General features: G+C 41.3%; 2 protein-coding genes and 1 long non-coding RNA gene across 4 annotated transcripts; 2 read left to right on the forward strand and 1 right to left on the reverse strand.

The window, feature by feature from the left end:
- Positions 1-5026: 5026 nt before the first annotated feature.
- On the reverse strand, positions 5027-11966 carry LOC113587255. Its single transcript, XR_003411719.2, has 4 exons — positions 11935-11966; positions 7497-7664; positions 6184-6320; positions 5027-5897 (listed from the first exon to the last, which is right to left on the reverse strand). It is a non-coding gene; the product is annotated as an uncharacterized LOC113587255 (long non-coding RNA).
- A 1910-nt stretch (positions 11967-13876) lies between these two features.
- Positions 13877-19875, forward strand: nr4a1 (nuclear receptor subfamily 4, group A, member 1). Of its 2 annotated transcripts, none has more exons than XM_027025833.2 (7): positions 13877-14051; positions 15305-15995; positions 16375-16504; positions 16724-16881; positions 17061-17263; positions 17690-17868; positions 18201-19875. In XM_027025833.2, exons 2-7 carry the CDS (start codon positions 15312-15314, stop codon positions 18455-18457), a joined length of 1611 nt encoding a protein of 536 aa, XP_026881634.2. In that variant the 5' UTR covers positions 13877-14051; positions 15305-15311; the 3' UTR covers positions 18458-19875. The 2 variants fall into 2 exon arrangements, with proteins under 2 accessions (XP_026881634.2, XP_026881633.2); XM_027025832.2 differs by having other exon boundaries at positions 13878-14051; positions 15214-15995.
- A 6413-nt stretch (positions 19876-26288) lies between these two features.
- On the forward strand, positions 26289-26870 carry rprm3 (reprimo, TP53 dependent G2 arrest mediator homolog 3). Its single transcript, XM_027025831.2, is given in 2 exon segments — positions 26289-26736; positions 26738-26870. Coding segments are annotated over 2 exon segments (306 nt in total). The 5' UTR covers positions 26289-26533; the 3' UTR covers positions 26841-26870.
- Positions 26871-27695: the final 825 nt, after the last annotated feature.

A 27695-nucleotide genomic window follows, 5' to 3' on the forward strand; every position in this document is an offset into this window, starting at 1 on the left:
TATATATATATATATATATATATATATATATATATATATGTATATATATATATATGTGTATGTATATATATATATATATATATATATATATATATATATATATTAGCACTGTACGTTCTCATTCTAGGTTTCAACACTTGATTTTGGCATTCTCCGTTAAGGGTATTATTACACTCTATCTTATTTGTGCTAGCTCAGGATACTTTACATAAACAACTAAATCACTTTTGCATTTGCTAAGTGCTGTAGCCTGGCGGATCATAAGAGGCCCACTGATTCCTCCGTGTGCCTCTATGCCAATACCACCCCTCGCTCACATACACTCTGCACAAGCTGTGTCCTAATGACGTCTCAGTGACGGAAAGCAATGTAATGTGCTCGGCATCTGTGGTCATATGGCTGGCTGTGATGTGTTTTCATTACAGCAGTGGATCTAAGGGAGAGGGGGATGTTGTTCCAGCGAAAAAACATTGTTGTCTCTAAGACTCAAGCTAAAATTATATGCCAAAACCTGAACAATTACTGTTTTGCATTTTATCTTTGCTCAGTAAATGTTTGCACTGTATACAAATGTTAAGAATGTGTGCACTTTCAATTCCTCATCCTTACTGCTGCATTGTCGTGGAAACTGCTCTCACTTCTCTAAAGAGTCACATGTTTGAATTAAACATGGGTCAGCCATGCTCGGCAACCGTGATGTCATACTAATATCCTGATGTCACTGAGGTTCAGTGACCTTTATTCCTTCAGTAGAAGGAGCAAATGTGCCATCCAGCCACAGTTAGACACCATCACCAGATCCCACAAGAAGGTCTCCCCAGACTGCCATGAGCAGGTCTCTCTCCACAGGTCGTTCTGAGGCAAAGGTCTGCAATCATCAAATAATTCTTTATAGACACACTTCATGTGATGTTTCCTACACACACTTCATATGGGGCACTTTATTTTGTGCATTCCTTTGTACTAGAAAGGAAAAATGTCTGAGAGTCCCTTGTATAGTATTAAAAAGCAATGCCCTATATAGTCATGGAGAAGCCAGAAGTTATACATGCTGAACACTGCTTATTACACCATTCCACTAGACATTGCAACAGACCTTCATGTGCTAGATGTGCACTTCTTCTTTTATACTGAGCTGAGATTAGCTTTGTGCGATCTCTTAGCTTCAGCATCCTTAGCTGGTGTGAATGAGACACAACCCCCGGTCCTTACAGGCATGTGAGACTCTCCATGGTGCTTTTGAGCTTTCATTCAAAAATATTGACATGACATACATGAACTCTCATACATAATGAGCATAAATGAGTGTGTGTGTTGTAGGTGAAGACAGAAAGAGAAAGGATAAAGACATGTAGGCTGCACCTACAGACAGGATGTGGTGCAGGAAACGCATCACAATGGCAATGTCTGTGATCTAAAAAAAGAAAAGCATGCCAACTGTTCTTTCCAGAAACAAAAACACATTTTCTACCCTGAAGAGCATATACCCAGGGTCTGGAACTGGACCCAGGGTCTGGAACTGGACCCAGGGTCTGCAGTGAAGATGCCTGGGTTTCTAACCATAGGCTAAATTTGGACATTTGGATTGGAATAAGTCGCTAATAGTGATTTTCTGTCAATAAGGCAACATTGTTTAAGAGTGTTGTTGTTGTTGTAACCCATACAGGCACGACCCCTGACGACTACACAGCGTTATAAGGTATAGGAAGTAATATGCTTGAAGTTTGTTATCAGTCACATATTGTGGTGTCACTGCTGATCACATGACTTTTCAGTCATCTGCTGGTTGACCTAACCATCAGCAGACTAGATCTTTTCCTCCTGATCTGAAGTGCTCTGCCTGTCCCATGCTGTGTTAAATAAGGTGTAACTCCAAGGCCATAGCTTAATTTCAGAAACAAACACTGACTTTTCTTACCACCTCTGTGGAAATCCTCTACTAATTGCTGGTTTATGTTCCCAGAAACCCCCAGAATGCCACTTCTGTAGTCAATACCAGATTAACTTCAGGCGCCTTTGATGAGCAAACACACAAATGTCGACTGCAGTCCCAGCCTGGTCAGGCCAGCTACAGCAGTACCAGCTGAAGCCGCAAACATCTGCTGTTGTCCCTGTGCCTACTGTGGACAACAAAAGAAAAATCAAAGGTAATGAAAACACAAGAAACAGTAAAAGAGCTTCCTAGGGACATAATCAATGTCTGGTTTTGGCACCAGGGGTGGTCTTTGCACCAAGTTTCGCTCCAGCAGGTAGGAGGCCAAATGCATTATGGGAATTGCAGTACATTTTCGTTAGTAATTTGCAATTCAAACTCTCACAGGGACTGAAGCTGAAGCCTCAACATACTGCCCAAAGATACATGAAAAGGTAAGAAATTTGGATTTGGTCAGTATTTTATTAACAGACAGATCAGAACTCAAGACATTGGGCTTCTCTGCAAATATGTCATCCACAAAGCTACATGTCTCTTAGGAATTATGTCAAAAAAGAAAAAACAAAAAACAAACAAACAAACAAGACTAAATGTTCTAAATAATTTACACTGAAGAATTTAACAACAATAACCATTTAATAAATACAGGGTCAGACTTTCCCTGTTAAACAGATGTTCACCATTCAGTGTAAAAATCCAACTGAGGACCTTTGTTTTGGCAGGAAAACTGTGAGATGACGGATCCAGCCAGCCAGGAGGGAAACAGCCCAGAGAAAGTGAGCAACTGGAGCGGTTAGGCAAATCTAAGGGTCATTAAAACCTGCTGGCACAGCGCCCGTGGTAAAAGGACGCCCAGAGTGGATCACGAAGGCTTGTTTGGAGCATTTGAACATGCCTGTTGTTTGAGAAGGCAGTGCAGTAAATCATAGACATTAAGATTACACCACTTTGACCCTAGAATGAGCTACCACTTTAAAATGAATAGAAATGTTACAGGAAAAAGGGAACATGAACATGACAAAGCATTTGATCAGGTAAAAAAAAAGCCCATCTGTGTGAGCTCCTGCACTGATGCGCACGTGCGTGCGCGCACACACACACACACACACACACACACACACACACACACACACACACACAATGGAACAATATTGATTTTGTACACACAGTTTCAGTTTTTAATCCATCATGCAGCAGGTGAACAAACATTGATGTGTCAGTGGACTAAATGGCTGCTTGTGCACGTGCCCTGCCTCTGTGGCCCACAGTGTGCCTCCTACCAGTGCTCCACAGAAAAGCCTCACCTACAGCATGTTTAGCGCTCCATGTTTACAGAAAGCACATGATCTGTGAGCTTCTCAATCCTGTCATTCAACGCGAACTTCAGAAAAAATACATTTTTATTGAAAATCCCAAGCAATGAATGATCAATGCTGGGTTTGTTTAAGCAAAACATGAAGCAACATAGTAAAGCATTCTAGCACAGGGGACTGTACACTTGAGCAAGTACGTCCCAGTGACTGCTGGATGCATTTCAAAGCACACACACATCTCTCTGCATACTTATCTGCAAAACAGGCTGAGTCTGGATTTAGCCCAGGGAGAGCCACCTGACGTGAGCACTTCCACTCTGACTGTCTGAGTGGGAGTCTGAACAGGGGCAGCTGCGTGTGCTGCGTGAGACGCATCAGGCAAAATGTGAGGAGCACGCTTCGCTACATATCCGCTTTCTTGTGTTATCACCAGTTCAGATACAGTTAGATTTAAGCTCTTCTGAAAACCATTTTCTATTTATAAATACAATAGAATAAATTAAATATTTAACATTTTATATATATATATATATATATATATATATATATATATATATATATATATATATATGTTTCTTTTTGTGTTTAGGATTAATGTACTTATGCCATAATTTTGTTTAATGTGGTACCAATAATAAGCTATCATTGTACAAGAACCAAAAAGAAAAAGTTATTGTTTTTTTTATGTGGCCTGAACACAGAGAGAACTAAAAATGCAGCAGCAGTTGTTACAAACTATAGTTCACACACACACTCACTTCCGTGCATCATAGTGCAACAGGTGTCATGCAGTGGTTCAGCATGTGTGGAGGTCAGCAACAGGGAGGTGGAGGACAGCTGCTCAACTCAGGCCTCCACCTGCTGACTAAATGAGCAGAACAACCCTTAAGACACATTTAGGGGAAACACACCCAAAGAGCTGTGACTTGAACATGGACTCAGCACACACCACAAACCAGCACGCGTCCACATGTGCACCGTGGATCCGTGTGTCTGCAACTGGAGGCAGTTGTGTAGAATTTGAATAGCAGGCTATCTAAGTGGCCTTCCGCCCCAAGTTTCGGTTAGAGTTTGTTCCTCTTTGTCTGTGGTTTATGATGTTTGCTACCAGAAAGGCAAGCTGATAAAGGGTTATCTCCGGAGACGTCACATATGAAGTGGAAAACATCTGCCAACCCTCCCAGTCTTTGTGTATTCTTCCCATCCTAAGACTTAGACTCATTATTTGTTGTGTTTCAATTACATGGCATCTGCCTAAAAGATTTATACTGATTACTAATAACTATTCAAAAATTTGTTTCCAAGTTAGAAAGCCATTATAGCCACCACTGTTAGTTACATAAGCTCTCTGGCCTGCTTGTGCAAGAGTGATGTTTGTGTATGAGTTCTGTTACCTAGAACACAAAAAAAGAATTCTTCGTGATGCCATGCAGTTTAAAAAAAGGAGAAGAACACACCAAAGCCAGCGTTGGGCAGACTACCTCCGTGAAGCTACCTCCCAGACCAGGCCATGCACACTAATGAAATACAGAGATGTCAAGCACAGCCGCTGATAAGACTGGCCAAGCTGGGACGTTTGAATGTTTAGTTGAATGCAGCACCTGTAGTAGCCTACTCAGCCTTCTAGCCTGGTTTTGTGTGTGTGTGTGTGTGTGTGTGTGTGTGTGTGTGTGTGTGTGTGTGTGTGTGTGTGAATGTGTGTGTGTGTGTGTGTGTGTGTGTGTGTGTGTGTGTGTGTGTGTGTGTGTGTGTGTGAGTGTGTGTGAGTGAGTGAGTGAGTGAGTGAGTGAGTGAGTGAGAGAAAGGGAGAGAGAGAGAGAGAGGGAGATATCACTTAGTGCTCTGTTCAAGGAAACCATTGCAAGTGGCATCCATTGTGTCAAAGAGAAAAAGCTCAAGTCAGTGTGCTCTGCTACTGATGAGTCTCTTCACTTAATCAGTATGCATGTTCTAGTGTAATATTTGACATACACACTCTGTCAAGCCAAGTGAAATTTGTTACTTTAAAGTATATAACTACGTCTACATCTAGAGTAATAACATAACCTTATGAATTTCTACAACCTAGCTTGGACGACAAGTTGAAAAAGTTTATGGCTTATGTCAGGTATCACATTCATACCTGTTCTTACAGGTTCATTATAGAAAATGAAATAGCACTCAAGATCACCCCAAACACTCCAGTCAATTCCACATCATTTCCACAGTCTAAATTTGTACATCTACTAGATGCAAATGGCCACTATTGAGAACTAATTCATCACACACACAAATTTTATGTGTACTCTTTTTTTCCAAAAACATCAGAGAGTAGTTGGAACACACTGTTCTGCCAGGTTCTAGGGTGTGTGTGTGTGTGTGTGTCTGTGTGTGTGTGTGTGTGTGTGTGTGTGTATGTGTGTTTAAATGGCTTTGCAGTCCAGGTCTACAAATCCATGCTTTATGGTGTGTTTTTCAGCAGAACTCAGGATGTTGACTCATCAGGGTTTTCCAGGACTCCTATCACAGTGTTCCAAGACTGGGAAGAAAACGTCACAGGATGGTCCAAGATACTGTACAATGATCCCGCGTTTTTCCTGTCCCTGGAATGCTATGGCGTCCAGCTGTGAAAATTCCTGCCAATGTAGGTCATACTTCTCCAGTCCAGCTGCCTGTAATTGCAGTGCACGTTCTCACTAAGCACAATGCCAATCGCTACATCATTACTGTCTTTCTGCTTGTCTGAACCTTAAACAGGGATTTACAAAGCTACACCTTGTGCTTGTGAAAGAGCAATATTTTCCTCTGACAAAATCACTCATTCCTCTGGAAATAACCATCATACTTCTAAAAAAATCAGTCATGAAGACTTGGAAACAACAATGATAAATGTGTCTAAACGGAGGTAATTCAACAGTCATGTCTGTAGGGGATCATGAGGACAGCGCTCCTACGTACCAATGAATGGATATTCGGAGAAGGTTTCTCGTGCGTGCAAACACTATGCTGTCAGATACCAATGATGATACTCTAGTGAAGGAACAGAGTGTACTGATGCAACCATGCTGGTGTCTTGGCTCTGGGGGCGGTGGGTACTGTGGGGAGAAGGAGGAAGTTTTGTGGTTAACAGTCTGTCTCCTGCCATTTTTTCCGTTAGCTTCAGACTCCCATGATTATCCAAAGCACTGAGCAACACGCGCAGACATGCACATTCTAATATGCACGCACCACACACAATTTCTTTAGCAGATTGCTGAGTGCTTAACGGTTGTTTCTAGCAACCATAGAGACCATATGGATCACAGCTTCACTGTCCTGGTGCAGCTCATGTTTGTGCTGGCCGGTTCAAGGCTTAACATCAATGCTCATCATACACTGAAAACATTATTATTGAAATCAGTTTGTTAGTTTGTGATGCTTTTGTCAGTTTGTGGTGATTTCTCATTGTGAAATTGAAAAAAAAAAAAAAAAAACTTGTAAAATTAGTGCAATAACATTCAATATGATTGTGGTTTACCCAGGGGGCAATTTCTATTTCTGCATTTAATTGCAGTCCATGAGCTCTGAAACACATAATTATTGTTTCTTTAACATCATGTTTGTGTGTGAAAGAGTTTAGAGATGATCTAGGCTGTTATATGCTTTAGGGTTTAGAGATTATCTGGACTATTATATTACATGCCTACGTTAAGAAGTTATATGACGTGAAAAGTGAAAAGGACTCCAATTATAGACAATTAAAACAAAGATTTTCAGCATCAAATATAAGTTGTATATGGAATTTATAGGATATTTAATCTCCAAAGACATCTGTATTTAATTGACTGGCTGCTTTAGCGAACCATGGACAAAATAACGCATAATTGTCTCTCTTTTGCATAAAACACAAAAAAATACATTTTTCAAATGTTGCTTATATTCGTAAATACTAGTTCTTGCATAGTAAGGTGTGAATTTAGTGAAGTCTTGCATATTCCAATTCCAGTCCCGCAGCCCCAGGGCAGCTGTGAGCATACGTTGGCCTCAGCATCAATTAAGGGTGAATAAATTAAGTACTAAATTATTATTTTATGTTGCATTTCACACCATTAAGCCACTATATCTAAAGTTAGCAAAAAAAAAAAACGTAAATATGTTTGTGAGCTGTATCTTGGAGCATCTATGGTGGGCACTTGCTTCCATGGAATGGGGGAAAGGGCTTGCTCAGACCAGCGTGCACGAGAGTGAGGTTGCATTTGTCCCGTTTTAGAGCATTATCAGTCAGGACGCACCGCTTGCGTGTGGCTCGGGCTGTGTTCAGCGGCTTTTCCTTTCCTGACTGGGCTTGGAGTGGCGTTTCCTGCCCGCTTTCCTGTGCAGTTCAGGGAATGCAGCTCTCCACCCAACACTGCCGAATACCGTGTCATGTGCCGGGCACCCGGGCGCTCAGTGCATTAAAGCTGTAAAGTACAAGCATAAATTTAATCAGATGAATCATAGATGACGTCATAGATGGCGCAGCACTCATTAATGCATATAGGCCACAAAGTGGAGCATGCTTCTGGAAAAGTCTTACATAAGACTTAACGCAATGAAGCACAGTTTATGTGGTGGAAAGCTTTATACTAGAGGAACAGTCTGCCAAAGAGGAACATAAGCAAAAGTGGACTACAGAGTGAAACTGAGTGCATCTGTGCATTTGTGTAAATGGGGTTGGGAGGGGGGGGGGGGGTGAGTGGGTATTTTACTAGGCAAGAGAATGTGAGTGTGGGCACACTCAATAAAGTCTGCTCAGAGCCTCCGAACGACGGACAAGGCTCTCCGTGCTGGCCAAACCCTCTCTGGAACGCACCATTACCCGACTGTGTGTACTTGCACATACTATTTGCACAAGCATTAAAAAAAGGATTGTTTAATAATACATGGAAAATTACTATTGATAGACACGAGTAATGTCATCGGCTACTGTAGAATATGAGTATAAATCTAATCATAAAAGTAAGGTATACGAACAAATAAATTTGGAGCTTTGTTACACGAGTGTCTTGAGCATAGCCTATATCATATGGTCGAAGAGCGCCCTCTTGTGGGAGACGTTATTAAATGTAACGAGTGGGTCAGTATCTTAGTAAAAAGATCTCTACGCGTGGATGTGCGTCGCTGCTCTGCATATTCCAAAAAGTTAGACAACGCATGGACTCATTCACCAAGTAAGCTGTCTTGACTCTGACGCATGATAGTAGTTCAAAATATGACCAAAATCACTTTAGCTTTCTGGAAGGTTAGGATTAATCTGTGCATGTGTTTCTACTTTTATCTACGTGCTTTGGCTCAACCCCGTGGACGGAGTTTGGGAGTGTCTGGCTAGCAGCAAAGCTTTTCGCATGAGTACCATGAAACGAAAAACCTTTGACTTTCACACATTCACTCGATCCAGACTTTCTGCTCGATCCAGACTTTCTGCTCGATCCAGACTTTCTCCCCCTCACAAATCAAATTCAACATACCAACATGTTTTGGCGTTTATTGGTAAATCATGCCGCGATTACACGAATGTGTATCGTGTTGTACGACACAGAAATATGCCTTCTGCAAAACTTTTTATATGGCTCCAAATGATGAAGATTGGTGGTAATCTTGTTAGTTTTCAGTAATGTAATTGTTAAATGTAATTGTTTCTCCGTCTGGCATCTTTTAATTGACTGCGTAACAAGGGCTTCGGTAAAACAGGTAAAACAGAGTTGTTTGTATACATGTAAGTAGAGCACTTATTATTGCATTTACTGGAATATGCAGTAGGCCTAAACGACACTGCAAATCAGATTTCCTCATGTAACTCACCCAATTTAAAAGTTTTACTGATAACTATTTCACGAGTCACCAGTAGATGGGGTATGTGAACATAAATTAAGAAAACTTCTACCGAACTAGCATCATGCAAGCTATTAAACTGTGGTCTATTGAATGATTGCTGGATTAAAAACACACAAATGATCTTTTTTAAATTATAGGTTTCTTTAAATGTATTGTCATATGGAAGATTAAAATGGGTCAAAGAATAGAGCTGTGCTAATGTTAATTGTGTTACAAACAGATGTCTCCACGTAGGACCAATAATCATTTTACAATGATTTGAACATTCTGGCCAATATCAGGTATTCCAGGTGAGCATTCTGTGTGTTCTAATGGGTCACCACTGCATTCATAGAAACCAAATGTAATGACGCAATGAATCGGCATCAAAGGTTTTCCAGTGGTTTATATGGACAAAATGGTAATGGCTAACCAACAAGACACAGTGGTGGATAAACAGCAGATGAGGACAGTAGTAACAGATGTGGCAATCCCAAGTGATAGCAACATCAGGAACATGAAAAGCCCGAGAAATACCAAGGGCTGAAAGAAGAGATGTGGAAGGTGAAAGCAATAGAGGGTCCTGTAATAATCGGAGCACTAGAGGCTCCCCAAACAGGGAGAGCAGATCCCAGGAACAACATCCGAGATCTCTGTCCAGAAGAGTGCAGTCCTGGGAACAACTAAGATACTACGCAGGACTCTCAAGCTTCCAGGCCTTTGGTAGAGGACCCAAGCTTGAAGGAAAAAGAGACCAACCGGAGGAGGGTGAGTGGGGAATGTTTAATTATATTTATATATATATATATATATATATATATATATATATATATATATGAGAATATATGAAAACATATCATCATTTATTTTTTGCAGTATCATATAATTGCAATATAATACTTTTGTTAAACCAGGTGCACACTGGCTATATCACATTCCAAATCCTTGGGTGAAGTCCTAACCACTGCATCTACATTCAAGGATCTGCTGGGTTTAGTTCTCTGCAACACAATCAGGGCAAACACAGCCATTTAAATTTACAGCATTTAGCTGACATTATCCAAAGCAACTTACAATTATGAGTACAATTTGAGCAATTGAGGGTTAAGGGTTTTGCTCAGGGGCCCAACAGTGACAGCTTGGTGGTGGTGGGGCTTAAACTGGAAAGCTTCCAATTACAAGTCAAATACCTTAACCACTGAGCTACCACTGGCCAGCCACTGACCCTTTTACACTGACTGACATCCACTGCCTGTTTTACTGCAGACAACTGAATGACTGCGAAGGTCAATGCCCAGCACATGTAACTGTGTGAGGGTTTTACAGGGACACTGTGGAACTTTATGCACCCTGCTCATGATAATTTATGCAGTCTATATTTAAATATGGCATCCTATCTATTTATTGTCTATTTACTCTGCAGCAAGAAGTGAAACAGGATAAGGTGAACTGGGATGTATGGCTTGTGGAGCAAGAGAGGTGCTACAGCACTGGCCCATGGCCCTCCTGAACAACAGTTCAGTTTAAGTTCATGCTCATTATACATAAACATCTACAGGAAGCTCCAAGTGTGTTTGGGTTATTCTCTCTGTGTCAGTGTGCAAGAGTTTCATCACATGGTTTGTTTTTTTTCCTAAAAGCAGCACTGAAATTAGTTACAACTATTCCCATTTACAGCAATGGATGTTCTCTCCTTGAGTGTAGAGATACTGACTCGGGTAATTATTTTTTACCTGAGTCTGTTTATGAACATGAAGACAGTGCACCAAAACATGATGTTGTTCAGCGTGTATGTGGTCTTCAATCTGAGAATCTGAAAATCTTATGCTATGCACTTCAAATGAGACAGAAAAATTCAGTTTCACAAATGACATGTTGACTCAGAGGTCATATCCTCCTGTCTGTGATGGCATAACATGATCTGTGGAAGTGAATCATATCCCTCTGAAGATACAGGGTCACATGCCCTTTCAGACTAGACATTTGACAAAAAAATGTTGGCTAGGAATAAGACAGAAGTCAACCTTAATCCCAGCCTGATCTAAAATTACAATCGTAAACTACAGAGTTCTCCCTGCGTTTTCTCTGGAATTACCATAAACGGATTTCATGATTTAACATTTTACAAGTCTGGTTATCCCATACTGATGCTCAGCAATTCAACCACAGCAGCAGAGAACATCCACAGCAGCCCCCATGTATTGGGTGTGCTTGGTACGAACACAAAAAGGGCATGAGATGCAAAAGAAACTACACACATAGATAGATAGATAGATAGATAGATAGATAGATAGATAGATAGATAGATAGATAGATAGATAGCAATAGGCCAAATGTAATGTTACATAGCATGTATAGCAATAACATATAATACTTAAGTATACATAAAATTATGGAGCAATTGCTATAACTGACTTCTTTTAGATAGCGTTTATTTAACCCAAACGTCAAAATAACATAATTTTACAATAATAATTTTGGAGGTTTCATGTGAAACGTTTAACATTTAATATTTAAGTTGCCAGAGTTGACTACTCACAGGCTACGACTATTTGCGCGTTCGTACAGGGATCTCTGGTGACTTTTCCTACGTAAATTGACGGGATTGTATTCTATATCTAATTATTTAATGTAATTATTATATAATTGCATACTAAATGTACCTAAAGTCTGCAAACTTGTGGTCATATTTAGTGGTTTCTAACTACGTAGTCTTACATGTAACATTTGAGTATTATATCTTACGAATAACTACAAGTAGCTAATGCCCTAATGAGTAAATAAATAATTAGATATTCCAATTTAATGTGTAGCATTTACCGACATTTGTAGCGAATCGCTGGAAATGCAACCAAGGAATAGTAGCGCGTCATTTACCAGCGACAGACTTGGATAAGGAGTCTTCTTTTCGCCGTAGTCTGCTGGGCTTCCCCATTCGGAGGATTCCTTCTACGTCAGCTAGAACGCTGAACGACGTCATCGCGTAAACAACCGCTTATTGAGCTTTCGGAGAAAGCTTCCTTTCATCGTTCAAACCGCATCACTTTAAAGAGGAAGAGGATGCTGGTGGCTGGCATCGTAAATGGAACGAACAAGGGAAACCCGTGATTCGTGATTACAGCGAAGGTGAAGGACTCGGAGGTCCAGAAGATGTGTAAGGACACGGTGCACGGGGAATGAGATCGGGTTATTAATCTCCGCAGCCGAGAGTTTATGGTCAACCATCCAACCAAGACGGCTACTTTACAGGAAGAGCTACGTAAACACTCAACTTTTCCAGCAAAACAATTGTCACTACAGCTGAACCACATTTAAAAGAAGGCAGAAAACGCTGTCCGAATGCTTTTTAAATATTTCTCCCCCTGGAGGAAAAAAGGCTTGCAGCAGTCCAACAAAATCTAGGCGCGCGGAGCGACATGCGTCGGGGACTCCTTTGGCTCCCCTTGGCTGGAGCTCTTCCGTGGTCCCATTATTTTCCAATAGTTCAAATACCCTATAAGCAGGTCAGGAAACGGCGACTTGTCAAACGTATGACTCACACAGCATTAAGTACTGTGGCCCACTGTGTGGGGGTTTAAATATGGTGTGTGTGTGTGTGTGTGTGTGTGTGTGTGTGTGTAAAGTTAAAGCCCCAGCAAGGACACTTCCAGTGCGGAATAGCCACTGCCTTTTTTCAACATCTGAGAGGTCTTTTGAGCACTTCCCTCCGTGTATCGGCGAATACATTTATTCAGAATTAAAAATGTTAAAAGTAAACACTCGTGTGTGCACTATAATAGTGACGACAACCTCTGCACGTGGGGGGGGGAGTTGTGCTCTGAATTGATAATGGTTTTTGATAACGTGTCTCACGGGTGTGTGGACTGGATGTAACAGCATTGTACAGTGTGTTGACTGTGAAGGGTCCTTGGGTACTAAGAAAGCCGCCATATAAGTGTAACTTCATATCATAACATGATTTATTCTTGCTTGAGTTTAGCAGCTATACCGCATACGGCATAGAATTCAATGTTTACGATGCATGTACCCGAACTTAGAGCAATGCCAACTTAGCAGATAGAAATGTCATAGAAAATCTCAATTATGCAGAGTCTTTAATGCTTTTCAAAGCACTGACAACTATCCACCAGGTATCTTCTCTCACGTACAGAGCGGACAGAACGTGACCCACTATAGATATACATAAAAGTGGCTTTCTAATTATAACGTTTTCTGGATAGTGTTAAAAAATGAATTACCTCGATTATTTCGATTTTAATTTGCTACTTGCAAGTAGAGAGAGGAAAAACTCAAATGAACCACAAGGCTACGACAGTTCTGTCTGCACACTCTATGTGCAGACCTGTATTCGCTATATGTATATACATATACGCTATACACTATATACATACACATACATAGATCGATATATAATAGGCCTACGACGCTATTTAATTAATGAAAACCATTAAAAATAGATAGATGGATACTTTATATTTGCTATATTTCATATTTATCATCAATATATTCATGTTTATATGTACCTTTTCGTATTTTTTTAGAATATGAAGGTAAAGTAAGCGCTTTACAAGGTCCATAAAGGGATTTTACGTTATTGTTTCCTTATCACTTAGTTATTTGTATCTTCCCCTTAACTATTTTTAACCAAATTCAGTGAGTTACCCGGTGGTTGTGCAGCTATATTTAGAACAATAAACGTTTGCGTCAATGGAATCCCGCGTGTGCGTCATGCCGTCTGACATAAAGTTGTCTGATTGGTTGGCGTCCGGAAATATTCGCAAAAGTTCTCCGCCCCTGCATGGCCATATTTGCGAGTGGAACGCCTTGGGAGGATGCACCTCTGACGTCACGGCAAAACTGTCCTAGTAATATATAAGTGCCTGGAGAAACGTGAGAAAACGGCTTGTTGCGACTGAAGACATTATAGATGGTGGTGACCTACTATTTGGAATACGGGCATTCCAAAAAAGTCAAAAGGAATAATTAATAATCAGGTAGGTTAATATTTTAATTCTGACTGTAGTTCGAACTTTTCTGTAATGTGTAAGACTGGTCTTCTTGCGCACGGGTTTAAATCTCTTAGGGTAGAAATCAGGTCAAATCAGTGAGATACTCCAGTTACCTGGGAGCAAATCTTTAAATAACATGATATAAAGAACCATTCTTAGTTTTGATGGCGGTCTAAGGTGTGTTTTGGTGCTATACTATAGTGAAGAAAACGTGCAATCGATTTTTATCACATCTGAATATAGACTTTATAAGCTATTTAGTCCTTACAGTCGTGATGAAACGATGAGATGCATTTATAAAAGACAAAGGAAGTGTAAATATTCTTCGCCTGTGAGGGTTTCACAGTTCAGTAGTAGCGGGAGGGGGTTTGCAGTAGAAGCGCTCTGCTGCAACAGGTGCTGCACGATCGGTGTTGGCTAGTGGTTACTGCAACCTGCAGACCTTCGGCGACTACATCCTATCGTCTGTGTGAATCCGAAAAAATGGCTCACATAGTAGTATGTGATTTGTTCGTCCGTGCTTATTTATAGCTCGTCGCACTGGTTGTTAGTGATTAAAAGCTTGAGTTAAGGAACAGAAGGCAGGGCAACAAGCCTGGATGTCCCTACCTGCATCGGGTGAGAAGTATTATTCTAATTCGATTTTTCTAAATCAATCACGCTTTAACCTAAATAAAACATTCTAATGTAAATGCTCCAGAATATCTAGCCTTCTTGGAACTCTTATAGCTACAGATTCTGGAGATCCCAACAAGCTAAAACTGTGAGAGATGGGATTACCCAATAAGAGAGTGATATTTTTTCTGCTTTGCATCTCTTAGTTGGTAAGACAGTCCATTCGATCTATGTTACCTATGTCATTTATGACCTCTTTAGCTCAGGCACATGTATATGTGAAAGTCAGCACTGGAGTCTAGAGTCTTTACTTCGAAGTTATGCAGACACATGTGAATAGTATAACTAGGCATTGCTCTGGAAAACCGCTCTCCAGACTTTTAGAGAAACTCCTCTCAGCCAGCTAGAAGTATTTAAGGTGGTTTGTGGGTCACAAAAGCACCCATGGGTATGAGATGGGTTTCCTGACTAGCCAGACATGAGGCACAGCTTTGCGTTGCTGAAAGCCAGCTGCTGTGCTTCTGTTCTGCAGAAATGACCTGTGTTCAAAGTCAACATGGAGTCCAGTCCTATGAGAGCACCCTCCTCAGCCCTGAGTTTCTGAACCCCGACTTCACCTCCAGGTTGGACATGGACGTGGGTGACCAGCGAGACCAGTTTTCTGCCCCCTCCCTTCCAAGCATTACCTCTCTGGTCGGAGGTTATGGGGGCGAGTTCGATACCTACTCCTGCCAGATCTCCGCCGCCACTGCCTCACCTGGCACAGGCGTCCACCAAGGAACTTCAGCCTTCAGTCCAGAAGACCTCCAGGTTTATGGATACTACCCTGGCACATTCACCCTGAGCTATGTGGACGAGGCACAGGTCACATCGAGTGGCCCCGACTGCTACGGCAGCCCTGCCTCGGCACCTTCGCCCTCCACTCCCAGCTTCCAGCCCATACCCACCTGGGACGGAGCCTTCGGATCCTGCTCGCCAGAGCCGGCCTGTTGGGCTGCGGAGAAGACACCACTCTCCCAGACATCTTCCTTCTTCACGTTTGGCCCAGTGACGGGGGATGAGCTGTCTCAACTGCGGCACCTGCCACCCCACCTCTCTGACCAGGACCCCTTCTCTCTGGGCCAGTCAGGCAGCTTCGCTCCACTCAGCTTGGATCAGAGCAGCGCGGACGCCTCAGCCCCGCGCGATGCCCCGGCGTCTCCCAAAGCCAGGAGCCCCACAGGAAGTGAAGGCTGCTGTGCAGTGTGCGGGGACAGCGCCTCCTGCCAGCACTATGGGGTGCGCACATGTGAGGGTTGCAAGGGTTTCTTTAAGGTGAGTGTAGAGTCTTCCCTCCATTGTAATTCACTGTGCCCCCAAGAAGAACTACATACTGGATACTAGATAAATGTAATAGTTGACACAGCATTGTTGTTATAGTGTAGTGCGGGGAGTGGTAGCTCAGTGGTTAAGGTACTTGACTTATAATTGGAAGGTTGTGAGTTCAAGTCCCACCACTGTTGGGGCCCTGAGCAAAACCCCTAACCCTAAATTGCTCAAGATGTGTTCAGTCATAATTGTAAGTCACTTTGGACAAAATTGTCAGGTGTATGTATCCTGTTATTAACGTTTGATCTGCTCAGTTCATTGATTCAGTGGGTGTACTTGGGCCATTGCAGCCTAAGTTGAAAAAGCTCCTATTTATATTTTTCAGCGAACGGTACAGAAAAATGCCAAGTATGTGTGTCTAGCCAATAGAGACTGTCCAGTGGACAAACGGCGGAGGAACAGGTGTCAGTTCTGCCGCTTTCAGAAATGCCTAGCAGTAGGGATGGTGAAAGAAGGTGAGCAGTTATCTTTCGCACATAACACATGACTATCCCATTGTGTTTGTAATTAAAATAAATTTGGTTATGGAAAAAAAAGAATTACTTCAATAATAAAACAAAAACATACTTGATGACTCGCCATCTTATTATAAAGCTCAAAAAAACAAGGTCGTGTGATTTATTGCAGACAATATTTATTTTTTATTCGTATTTTTATTTCTTGTGATTTTGCAGTTGTCAGAACAGACAGCCTAAAGGGCAGGAGGGGCCGTCTTCCTTCCAAACCAAAACCTGCTCAAGAATCTGGATCCTCTCCTGCAAACATCATTGCCTCTCTGATGACAGCACATATTGACTCAAACCCATCTACTGGAAATCTAGACTATTCAAAGGTGAGCCCAGCACTTTTGATTGGGTCAGACAGACACATGTGACCTATGCCATACTCAGGTAGCATGCCTGAGACTAATTTATTAACACTTTGCTTTGTTATTTTAATGACTGTATATTTACATGCTTAAGTTCCAAATTTCAAATGTTTTGCTGGATTTTTCCCCTATGCTCTGTCCAGTATCAGGAAACAGTGACTAGCCTGTCTGAAAAAGAGGATGCCAGTGACATTCAGCAGTTTTATGACCTGCTGACAGGATCGATGAGTGTGATCAGAAAGTGGGCAGAGAGCATCCCAGGATTCACCTCCTTCTGTAAGGAGGACCAAGATTTGCTATTCGAGTCAGCCTTTGTTGAGCTCTTTATTCTGCGGCTAGCTCACAGGTAGGCTGCAGATTTATTCCTATGTGCATTCACCAGGCCTCAGCCTCTGGGTTAGGCACACCTGCTTTTTTGGAGTATTCTGCATGTGTACCTTTACAGGCTGTAGCTCATCAAATGGCATCACCTATTCATTAGCCACTCTGTGGACCACTCAGCACTGGCCTCACCTCCTCTGCTGACTGGTTGTTGTTTAGCTGGCAGGCCCTTCTGAAACTGATAAAGGGCTAGAGGATGGCTAACAAACAGGTGGGCTACAGTGTCTAACTGCACAGCTATAAGGTGTTCCTAAAAAAGTGGCTGGTGGGATAACTGTATTGTTGAAAGCAGTATCGCCTTCCGCTTGAAAACTGATTAATCAAATGTAGTTTTTAAACTATTTCCACCTGAAGAGTTTTTAACAAACTTATTTCTTTATGTTTATTTAAGGTCAAACCCAGAGACGGGTAAGCTGATCTTCTGCAATGGGGTGGTCCTGCACCGCATGCAGTGCGCACGGGGATTTGGTGACTGGATCGACTCCATCATGCAGTTCTCCCAGAATTTACATCGCCTCGACCTCGATGTGGCTTCCTTCTGCTGCCTGGCCACTCTTGTCATCATTACAGGTACTTTGTTCGTAATGTGTGGAGCTTAAGTGAAAGGCCCATAAAATCCTCTAAAAGTAATTACATGAGTTTTAGACTTAAAAGTAAGTTTTTATGTATTAACATACATTACTACTAACGTCCATACACACAATACTTCATGATACATGGTAAAAAAAAAAGTAAAAACATTCATACAGTATAAGTATTATACAGTATAAGTATAGGTATGTGTGGAATAAGTGCATAAAACATGCCCAAACTTCTGATTGAATATCATTTTTACAGACCTTTTGAACATGGGTTATGATCCTAAAAGTTCAAACCAAAATGCTGACTTATTTTTCCCGCAGATCGGCACGGCCTGAAGGAGCCCAAACGCGTGGAGGACTTCCAGAGCTGCCTGATCCCATGCCTGAAGGAGCACGTGGCGGCTAGCAGCTCGGAACTTGTGCGTCCCGGCTGCCTGTCACGCCTCCTGGGGAAACTCCCGGAGCTCCGGACACTCTGCACCCAAGGCCTGCAGCGCATCTTCTACCTTAAACTAGAAAACCTGGTCCCGCCCCCACCTATTGTGGATAAGATCTTCATGGACACGTTGCCTTTCTGAAGGGGAAAAGAGAAATCACCAGGGGTGTGGGTGGTGTGGGGGTCGGGGGTCAGCATGTCACATGAGCAAAAGACGTGTTTATGTGAGTTTGACGAAAGACTCGGAGTAGATGTGTACAAGCACTCGAGGGTTCCAGTTAAAGGACTCTTAGGTCTGCTGTTCTCCACTTTCTCGGAATAAATGTAATGGACGATAATGGCGTACCACCACCACCTTCTCACCAGCGGGCCTGGATCTCTTTCTCACATCGTCACACAATCGGAAGGAGTTAAATGGTCTTGAACACTCAGGAAGATCTTACAGGATTGCAAAGTGGTGGTTTGGCAACTCTGCTTTTTCAGCCTTTTTTGGAATTGTGACTTTTTGCTTTCTGACTTATCTACTATAGTCATCACTTTGTGTGGGTGACAACACTCACAGTACATGGTGTCAGAACGGCTTAGCCGGAAGAGCAGTCATACACAGATCTTCACACTTAAACAGTATTAAAACTTTGTATATTCCAGGCATGTGTGCATACGTGTCAATTACATCAATAGAACTCATTGGTGCTTAAAAAACATACCTGTGGTTTATTAGAAGCTGAAGAGGCCATGGACCAAACCAACACTGTTTACTTGGATGCACAAATTTACAAATCAAAGCCTTAACCATCCTTAACTTAAAACAATGCCTGAGTAAAAAAAGCTAAAAATCATTTAAAATAATCAGCATTTATTGGCAATAATGCATTGGCTGCATGGTGAAGGGTGAATACGATCGAGTACTGCATTCCACGTTGCTGTAGGTTCATATTTACAGGTCAGATGTGTCACCCAGAGACAAAAGGAAAGTAGGAGACCTCTGACCTTCGATTGCTTAGCAATACACCGGCCATTTAGGCTTTAGTGCCTGGGGTAGAAGGGAAGGGGTGGGGCACTAGGTGTTGCCCCATAAATGTCATGCTTACATAACATGACTAAGTGGGGTTGGTACACAGGCCTGCATCTCTGTGATAAGTGGCGCATGTTGAGAGTGCAGGTATGGAATAGGTTACGTTAGTGACTATACATTTCCTTCTAATGGTTTCTGGACATCTGAGGTTAATGTCTGATATACTTCTTGAAAGCCAGTGCAGGTACTTTACAAACAGTCTTTTACAAGCATTCATTTCTCTGACCGATTATTATACCGAGTATTATCATTGACTGATTAATTTGTTTAGTGTGCCAACCAGACTTTGAGGTATACAAATTTGTATGTACTGTATTATTGAGATAGCTAAATATTTTTTTGTTTGCATAATGTAATAGTGAGAAAGTTTGGGCATTATGGTTTTCTTTCCTTTTTTTGATATAATATTTTTGATATTCTTAGACATTGTTTCTCTTCATTATGATTGTTGTTGAGCACTATGTATAAAAAATGATGAACAATCAGTATGATGCAATTCATTCTCTTTACCCTGCCCACAAATAATTCAACGGTGCTCTCCTCTCTTAAGGACACACTTCTATAACCACTGTCCTTCTGGCATTCAGATACAGATGAGATTAGAAGCAAGTGTGCTGACATGCTGAAGACAGTCTCCTGACCAAATAAAAGTCCAAATCTAGCACTTATGATAAATATTCTACATTTTTTCATGCAGTGCCTTGCATTTCATATAGCTGACATAAAAGTGGCTTCATCCTGGTCGTTTTTCAGGTGAAGCAACCAATCGGAGCTGGACCCATCGAAGTCAAGGGCGGCAATATTACACAGTCAGCACACAATCAAACCCCAGATGTGTTCGGTAAAAATCAGTGCTCTTCTGCTACTTTCATTATAGTGTTTAGGATCATGGAGTGGACCCTGTGTGTGTGTGATTATCAAATTTTATTCACATGATATAATATGCCTTTTGCTCACTTGAATCATGATTAGCAGTGAATATCAAAGAGACATGGGTGATAATATATGCCTTGATAAGCCTTACTCACATGCCATGTTTTTGTGATTCACACAAAAGTGATCTCTTTCCATTTGATAGGAAATGATTCAGTGAGAGAAATGAGTTTGTTGCGGTTGTTGGGACGAGGCTGATCAGTGTTGCTTGCTTCACCCTCTGCAAGGCCGTCGGGTAGGACACGCCTCTTCTCAGGTTTCTCCACAGGATTTCATCACCAAGTCGCATGCCTCGAATTTGGGCCATGAGGGCTTGTCCCTGGGACACACCTTCTAACCAGGGGAAATGTACAACCCACAGAGGCAGGCAGTCACATGCTGGGTTTCACCTTGCATAGACTAGTTGCTGCGTTTGACCATTAAAAAAAACTACAAAACGCAAGCAGATTATTTCTAACCAGACTCCTGTGGTGTCTGACCTAGTCATGCTATGCAGCATGGGGTGACTGGTGTCACATATCCCCTCAGGAACACAAATTTCTGTGGCCTAATTTTGGGCCACTGTAATTTGCACCCATGACACTACACCTGATTGGGAGGGGTTGTGCTTGTCCATGTATGCTGTGAATGTCAATCTATAAAGGAACTACAGCAGAGGGTCCGGGGGGGGGGGGGGGGGGGGGGCATATGGCAGGGGTCTCTGGAGGGCCCCTCAATGTCACAAGGGCTGCTGGGAGTTGAAACTGCAAACTGCGTATGTACATTACTCAGAACAGTGATGTGTTGATTAAAGTGATACGGAGAAAATACAGACATACAGAAACGTGCAGAGGAAGTCATATCCTTAAGTGTTTTTGCTACTGTATAGACTGCTTTGTGACTGCAACAAATAGAAATGAGACACTGCTTCTGCATGTCAGTTTCACTCTATTTCTATAACAGCTTGTCATTTATTATATAAAAAATAATTAATTAATCTTAGGTGTATTTAAAAGAAGATAGATAGATAGATAGATAGATAGATAGATAGATAGATAGATAGATAGATAGATAGATAGATAGATAGATAGATAGATAGATAGATAGATAGATAGATAGATATTAAAAATTGTAGCGAAATACACAAAGTTTCCAAAGAAACATTTTGGACAGAGGCTCTTCATCAGCTGTGCAAGCAAAGGATGTATATATGTTTATACAACCACTGAATGGCCACTTTATTAGAGACAACCGTCTAGTAGCATGTTGGACCTACTTTGGCCTCCAGAACCACAGCATTCAACATTGATGTATTTATACAGATACTACGAGTGATTTGCATGAATTGCAACTGAAGTTTGTCCACTGTATCCATTGTGTCGTTAACAATATGTGCATAAACATATTTTAACTTTTCATTTTCTTTTTTGCACACCAAAATATGCCACCAAAAGATTTGCAAGTTTGTATTAAATCTAAAAATTTGTAGTTAAAGTTTAAACTAAAATAATATTGCTCTGATAAAAACTGTGGAAATGAAGTTGTTGTGTATTCAGCTTCATGTTCTTTTCTAAGTGGTTTAAATGCTAGTGTCAATTAGCATTTTATTGTTTTCTGTGTACCTCATATAGAATTTAACATATGGGGTCAACATTCAAATCAGTACTGTTCCCCTCTTGCAGACACTCCTCTCACTTATCACTGCAATACTTTATAGCATTTTGCAGCTGCACTTATCCAGAGTGACTTACATAGTTGTCACTGTGATAGAATGTGTGTTCCTTGGGAACCGAACCCATGGTGGTGGTGTTGAAGGCATCGTACTGTACTTGCTCTACCAGGTGAACTGTGCACCATTTTCACGCTGGAAGCTTTTTCGTGTTATAGTACAAAATCAAACATCAACAAAAACATCACCTAATACACTCTGGCTCTATAGCCATCTAAAATACCCCATCATCTGAGAATTCATGCCTGCCATAAGAAAAAACGTGATTTAGTGTCACCTCCAAGACAGAGCACTTGAGTATTTATATTGAACCAGTGTGAAAATATAAACATCAAATAAAAATCATATGGGGTCTGTTATTAACATTTGTCACTGAAACCGAGAGCCTATTTCACTGTATGAGCAAACATGATGATGTAAGAGGCTAAAGCATCCAGTCTCACAGATACGCTCATGCTTTTGTAAATAAGAATCAGTGCGAGTTTTCACCCTCTGCTCCGAGGCAGGGGGCAGTGGGAAAGTAAATCCTGTGGTGGGTATTTATAGCTCATCTTTGTGATTCAGAAACTTGATCAGCTGCTCTTTCAAAACACTGGAGAGCAACTTTGACAGGGAAAGATGTTCATGGCCATGCTGAAATGTATGCTTCAGAGGTGCTTCATTCTTCTCAAGGAGAATCCAGAGGACTGCCATCAAACAAGTAATAAAGCAGTAGTGATACCTCAGCAAAATTAAACCACATCAACCCTCAGGTCTCCATAAAGGCTGTACTATAAAAATTTATGTAAACCTGTTGAGAAACTGGACCTTTGCCCCTTACAGCCACACTCGCGAAACAAAAGCTGTAAAATAAAGATAGTATTGCTATTAATAACAAAAAGCACATGCAACAGATTCAGTGTAAACAACACATAAATGAACACTGAATGTCAATGCAAATTTTATACGTAAAGGAAACACAAGTTCACTGTTCTTATTTTCTGTGTCACTGATCTATATCTTCATGCTAAACCCCCAGATTGTTGAACATTGAGGCCTTTTATGAATTTTCTGTCTGGTGAAGCAACCTAATAAGAGCATCTGAAGGGTATCTGAAGGGCATGGCAGTAGTCGATTAAAGGATACCACAGCTCATCTAGAAGGATGTAACTGGATAAAGTCACTATCACTCCAAAAATAAACCCATGTCTTGTATGTCTGGTTCACACTGTGCCGGGCAGTCTCACTGAAAAGCAAAAGCTCACACATTGCATGCAGCCCACAAACAGGACTTGCCCTCTGAAGAGGGATGAAATTACAGCGGAAGCCTCTTCTCACCCACTCCCAGGGGAACTTCCCGCACACCCTCTCAGGACATGAGAGGCTGGGCATGTGGGGATAAAATGCGAGAGTGGCAGGACGGCCCTGGGCTTTGGCCGTGGGCCTGAAACAAGCTCAAAGCTTCGCCTGAGGGTTGTCTAAGGTCTCAACAGTCACACTCTGGCAGAACCTACCCACACACCAGGTGCTGCCCATGTGATTATCTTAACAGCTCACTGACTGCACCAAGGCAAAAGGGACTTTCTGCATCTCAACTGAGTTGCTTATTCATTGATATATTAAGTATTAATTAACACACACAAACACGCCACCCCCTCCCCCAAACACACACACAGAAAAACCTATTCAGTTTGACCCCTTCAAAGCTACATTATCTAATCTTTAGATAACATGAAATACATTTAAACCTATTTGAATCTTATTAATGCAAAGTTATTTATGCAAATAGTTTAGCATTTCCATCTTTGTGGCAAAGACTGCATGGAAGTGCAGGTAAAATCCCTCATAAGGACAATCTGACGCTTTGTTTTTTTTTATTTGACACAAATTCTCTGGTCATGTTTTATGCACTGACCTGTAAAATTGCCTACTCATTATATATCATAATTTATATCATTTTTTTTTACCTTTACCTTTTTTATTTGTCATAACTTTACTGGAAGTGTAGCTTCAAACCACCAAACCACCATATTGGCACAGGAATGAGGAAAAGCAGTCTGATGGGTATTCCCATACATGCTTTCTGCTATAATATTAATGTTGTTAAACTGACTTAAAATGAGTAGAATGACATGCCATTGCCCAGACTGGACAGAAGAGAGCTAAAGATATAGATAGATACATAGGGTAGGTAGAGAGAGAGAAATGATAACGCAGTACAAAAACTATAGAGATAGATGATGGCTGTCTTCCTACAGAGCTGAAGGCGTTCCTCTTTGAGCAGAGCATCTCCAGCTACGGTTATGACTGCTCCCTGTTCCTCCTTCAGTTCCCTCTCAAACAATCGCACCATTCACACTAGAGCAGATGATAAAGAAGCATAATGCAGCTTCTGGGCATGAGAACACCACAAGACAGAGGCCCCCTTGAGCTGCGCCACAGTCACAAGAATGAGAAAATTCTTGATGCATGGCTACAAAATCTGGCAGTGACGTTTACAATTACGCACAGAAGCGGCTCAATATCCACCACCCCAGCCCATGCACACCCTCCTCAAGCACACGACCACGAAGAAACATGCCCGCTTCCTTTGTTCTTTAGCTATGGAGGAACAGCTTAAAATTTGGGCCATAGAAATTATCCAGACATTTATAGAAAACACCTTCAGTACTGGAATCGTGGAGAGCCTAATGGCCGAACAGCAGTGGAACAAGACATGGTTTGGCCTAAAAAAGACATCAATGCACCTTATGAAGGGTCTTAAGCTTTGGACCAGGGTTAAAAGTGAAACCTATGTGGAGACTAGACAGTTAACATGCTACCACACCTATAAATGTGTGTCTGAGAAACCAGTGCTGCTTCAATCTCTCACTCCAAATGTGCCCTGAATCAAAACACAATCATCACATCAAAAGCGTATTTACATAAAAATAAGGTATGAAAATATGTCCATATATTAAAAACGAACAACATGCTGTGTGCATTTTCAGTGATCCAATGCATTTTAAGGATATTTCGTTTTTTTGTCTATTGTGTCATCTAATGGCAAGGAAGCAAAGAAAATGCCGCTGTAACAACAAACTCATTTCCTTTTATTTCCATTTTTAAAGGAAGTTGACAGACCATAGAATGGGACCTTCTAAACCCACAAAAACACCACATAAATATTGGTTAGTGAATTTAATTACATAGAGCCCCTAATTTATTTAATAAGTACTCCTACTTCTATTTTGCATTGAAACCTGTTCTGCATGGTGTGCCTATTCTAAAAGTTCAAAACAACAATACCAGTCATCTCATATCTTTCTGTTATCGTGGAAACAGTCAAATGAACGCACACTCATCGACACGCACATAGTTACACACACGCACGCTTAAAGCTTAGCACCAAGGGAGCACATGAACTTTAGACTGCGCTCTGGGGGCTTTTGACTTGCGGCTATTAAATACCGCTGAGATGGGCGGGCCTCCGCACTGCCCCGCCTTCAGGGCCACGCCTCCCACATCAGCTTCTGTTTTTAAAAATATCCTCCCCACGCATGAAATCGGTAATTCCACTTAGACATGGCGGACGATGCGCTGGCAAGCTTCTTCACCCTTGGGATTGTCGCAGGGCTTGGCAACCGCAGCTAACAGTGTCTCTTGCCTTGGCGTGGCAAATCAGAGAGGAACAGGATCGTGAGAGGGGCACAGCGCCACCTGCTGACGCAAAAATAGAGAACAACAAATTCCGAATTTAAATGTTTTTTAAATAAAAGCTTTTTATTGAGTTATAGGCAGTTCATTAAGATTAGCTGTTTCAAACTGGAATAACAGCGTTAGTGACGAAAAACATTTTTAATTACCTCTTTATTAAAGCATAAATATATTTATTCTTTAAGAAAATGTTAATGTAAATGTAAAGAAATTCCAAGCTATTGTTATAAGATTTAAGAGTTCAATTACTAACCCATTATGAGCCAGTATTAATTTGTTTGTTGTTTATAATTGGGTTGTTTGTTTTTGTTGGTTTTAGAGTTGTGAATTTAGAGTTTTTGTAGTTTTTCACACCTAAATTCATAAAATGTACCCGTTAATGTTTAAAACAAGACAGCTTTAAAACTATAAAATAAGTATGGCTAATTTGAGCAGACAAATTCAACAGGTGTCAGCGGGGTAATACTGATAGTGCCGTAAATGACTCAATACTGCCATCCAACGGTCATAAGCGGCCCGAACCCTCCACAGTTACCCCTCCGATTTTTGTGAGACCGTTCCCTCATTTGCCTCCGCCTCTACGTGCTGTTCAGTACGCGCTGAAAACCCGGAGAGCGCATTTCTCAGCATCCCCATATTAGACACATCGGACGCAACGGCTACTGAAGAGATCCTGAACGTCAACACACACGAAAGGACAAATTTAGACACTCGAACTAGGCAGTTGTTGACTGCCCGTTATAAATAAGTGGCAGTATAGCTGCTTTCGCAAATTTGCTAACTTCACCGAGGCACCAACTTGTTTTGTCGCAAGGAGCCAAGACAGAATGAATGCCTCTCAGGGATTATTTAATCGGACTCTGACTTCGGCAAGACTTTCGTTGGACAGCGCAAGAGGATGCTGCAGCATCTCTGCCCCACCTATCACCAGCGACGGCTTTGGTGCGTCCTTTATGGACGACCGAGAACAATTTATCATGCACCTGGTGTAAATAACTGTACTTTGTGTCTTGTTGACTGTCATTTTCGGGATTTTTTCTTGGTTGTAGTCTTCTAATTAAGTCGGAAAGTCTGATACATTTAGTACAGGACCGCAGACCGTCGAAAGAGGTGGAAATCATGACTGCTGTGTAAATTTGTTGTTTAGCTTGTGTCGTGCGTTCAAACCAGAAATGATTTTAATAGGATTAATAGAGATTTGTAGATTATTCATTTTAAATTATTTTTATGGAGGAAACGCACATTTTCTTCCATGGACACTCCTCCCAATCTTAGCACTCCATAACAAAGCATGTTGAAATAATTTTGTGTATAATAAATCTCAGTGAAACAGACCGTTTCTGGAAGTTTTTGCTATTTTTATTTCAAATGTAAGCGAATTTCCACGTTGGTTATCAGGTAGGCCACTGCTAATGAGAGCGCAGGAAGTTTTCTAAACACTTAAAACGGAAAGAGACGTTTTACGATCAATTATTTTGTTCCTGTTTATGCTAAAATAAATCTTTAAAAAAAAAAAAAAAAAAAAAAACCCCACACATTTCATTATTAATATCAACGTGAGCCTTGAGCACTAGAGCTAAACCTACTTTGTGTGTGTGTGTGTATCAAATGTATTTTAAAACAATTTGGAAAAACTTTGTATGGGAGCCAATCAACCTGTGATATTTCAGTGGCTACTACAAAGGAACTGTACATATACTAAACCTGCATACGTATAGTTGCTAGCCCATATCTTAGAAAGCAACTATTTTGTACGGTGCACACGTGATTCCCCCCCTCCAAATTTCCATTCAGTAGATCCCCATCACATTATAACGTTCTGCTCACTTGCCAAGACTTTAGTAATTACTCGTCCTTACTGCAAACGCACATATATGAGATGACTGGACATAATTTAAATTACCTTCGAGTTCATCAGCTCTTTGGAGCTTGATAGAGTTGAGAATGCAGATGCTAAAAAGGCAAGCGTTGTGCCAGGATGCAGAGACT

This window comes from Electrophorus electricus, chromosome 24 (assembly GCF_013358815.1).
Source record: "Electrophorus electricus isolate fEleEle1 chromosome 24, fEleEle1.pri, whole genome shotgun sequence".
NCBI lineage: Eukaryota > Metazoa > Chordata > Actinopteri > Gymnotiformes > Gymnotidae > Electrophorus > Electrophorus electricus.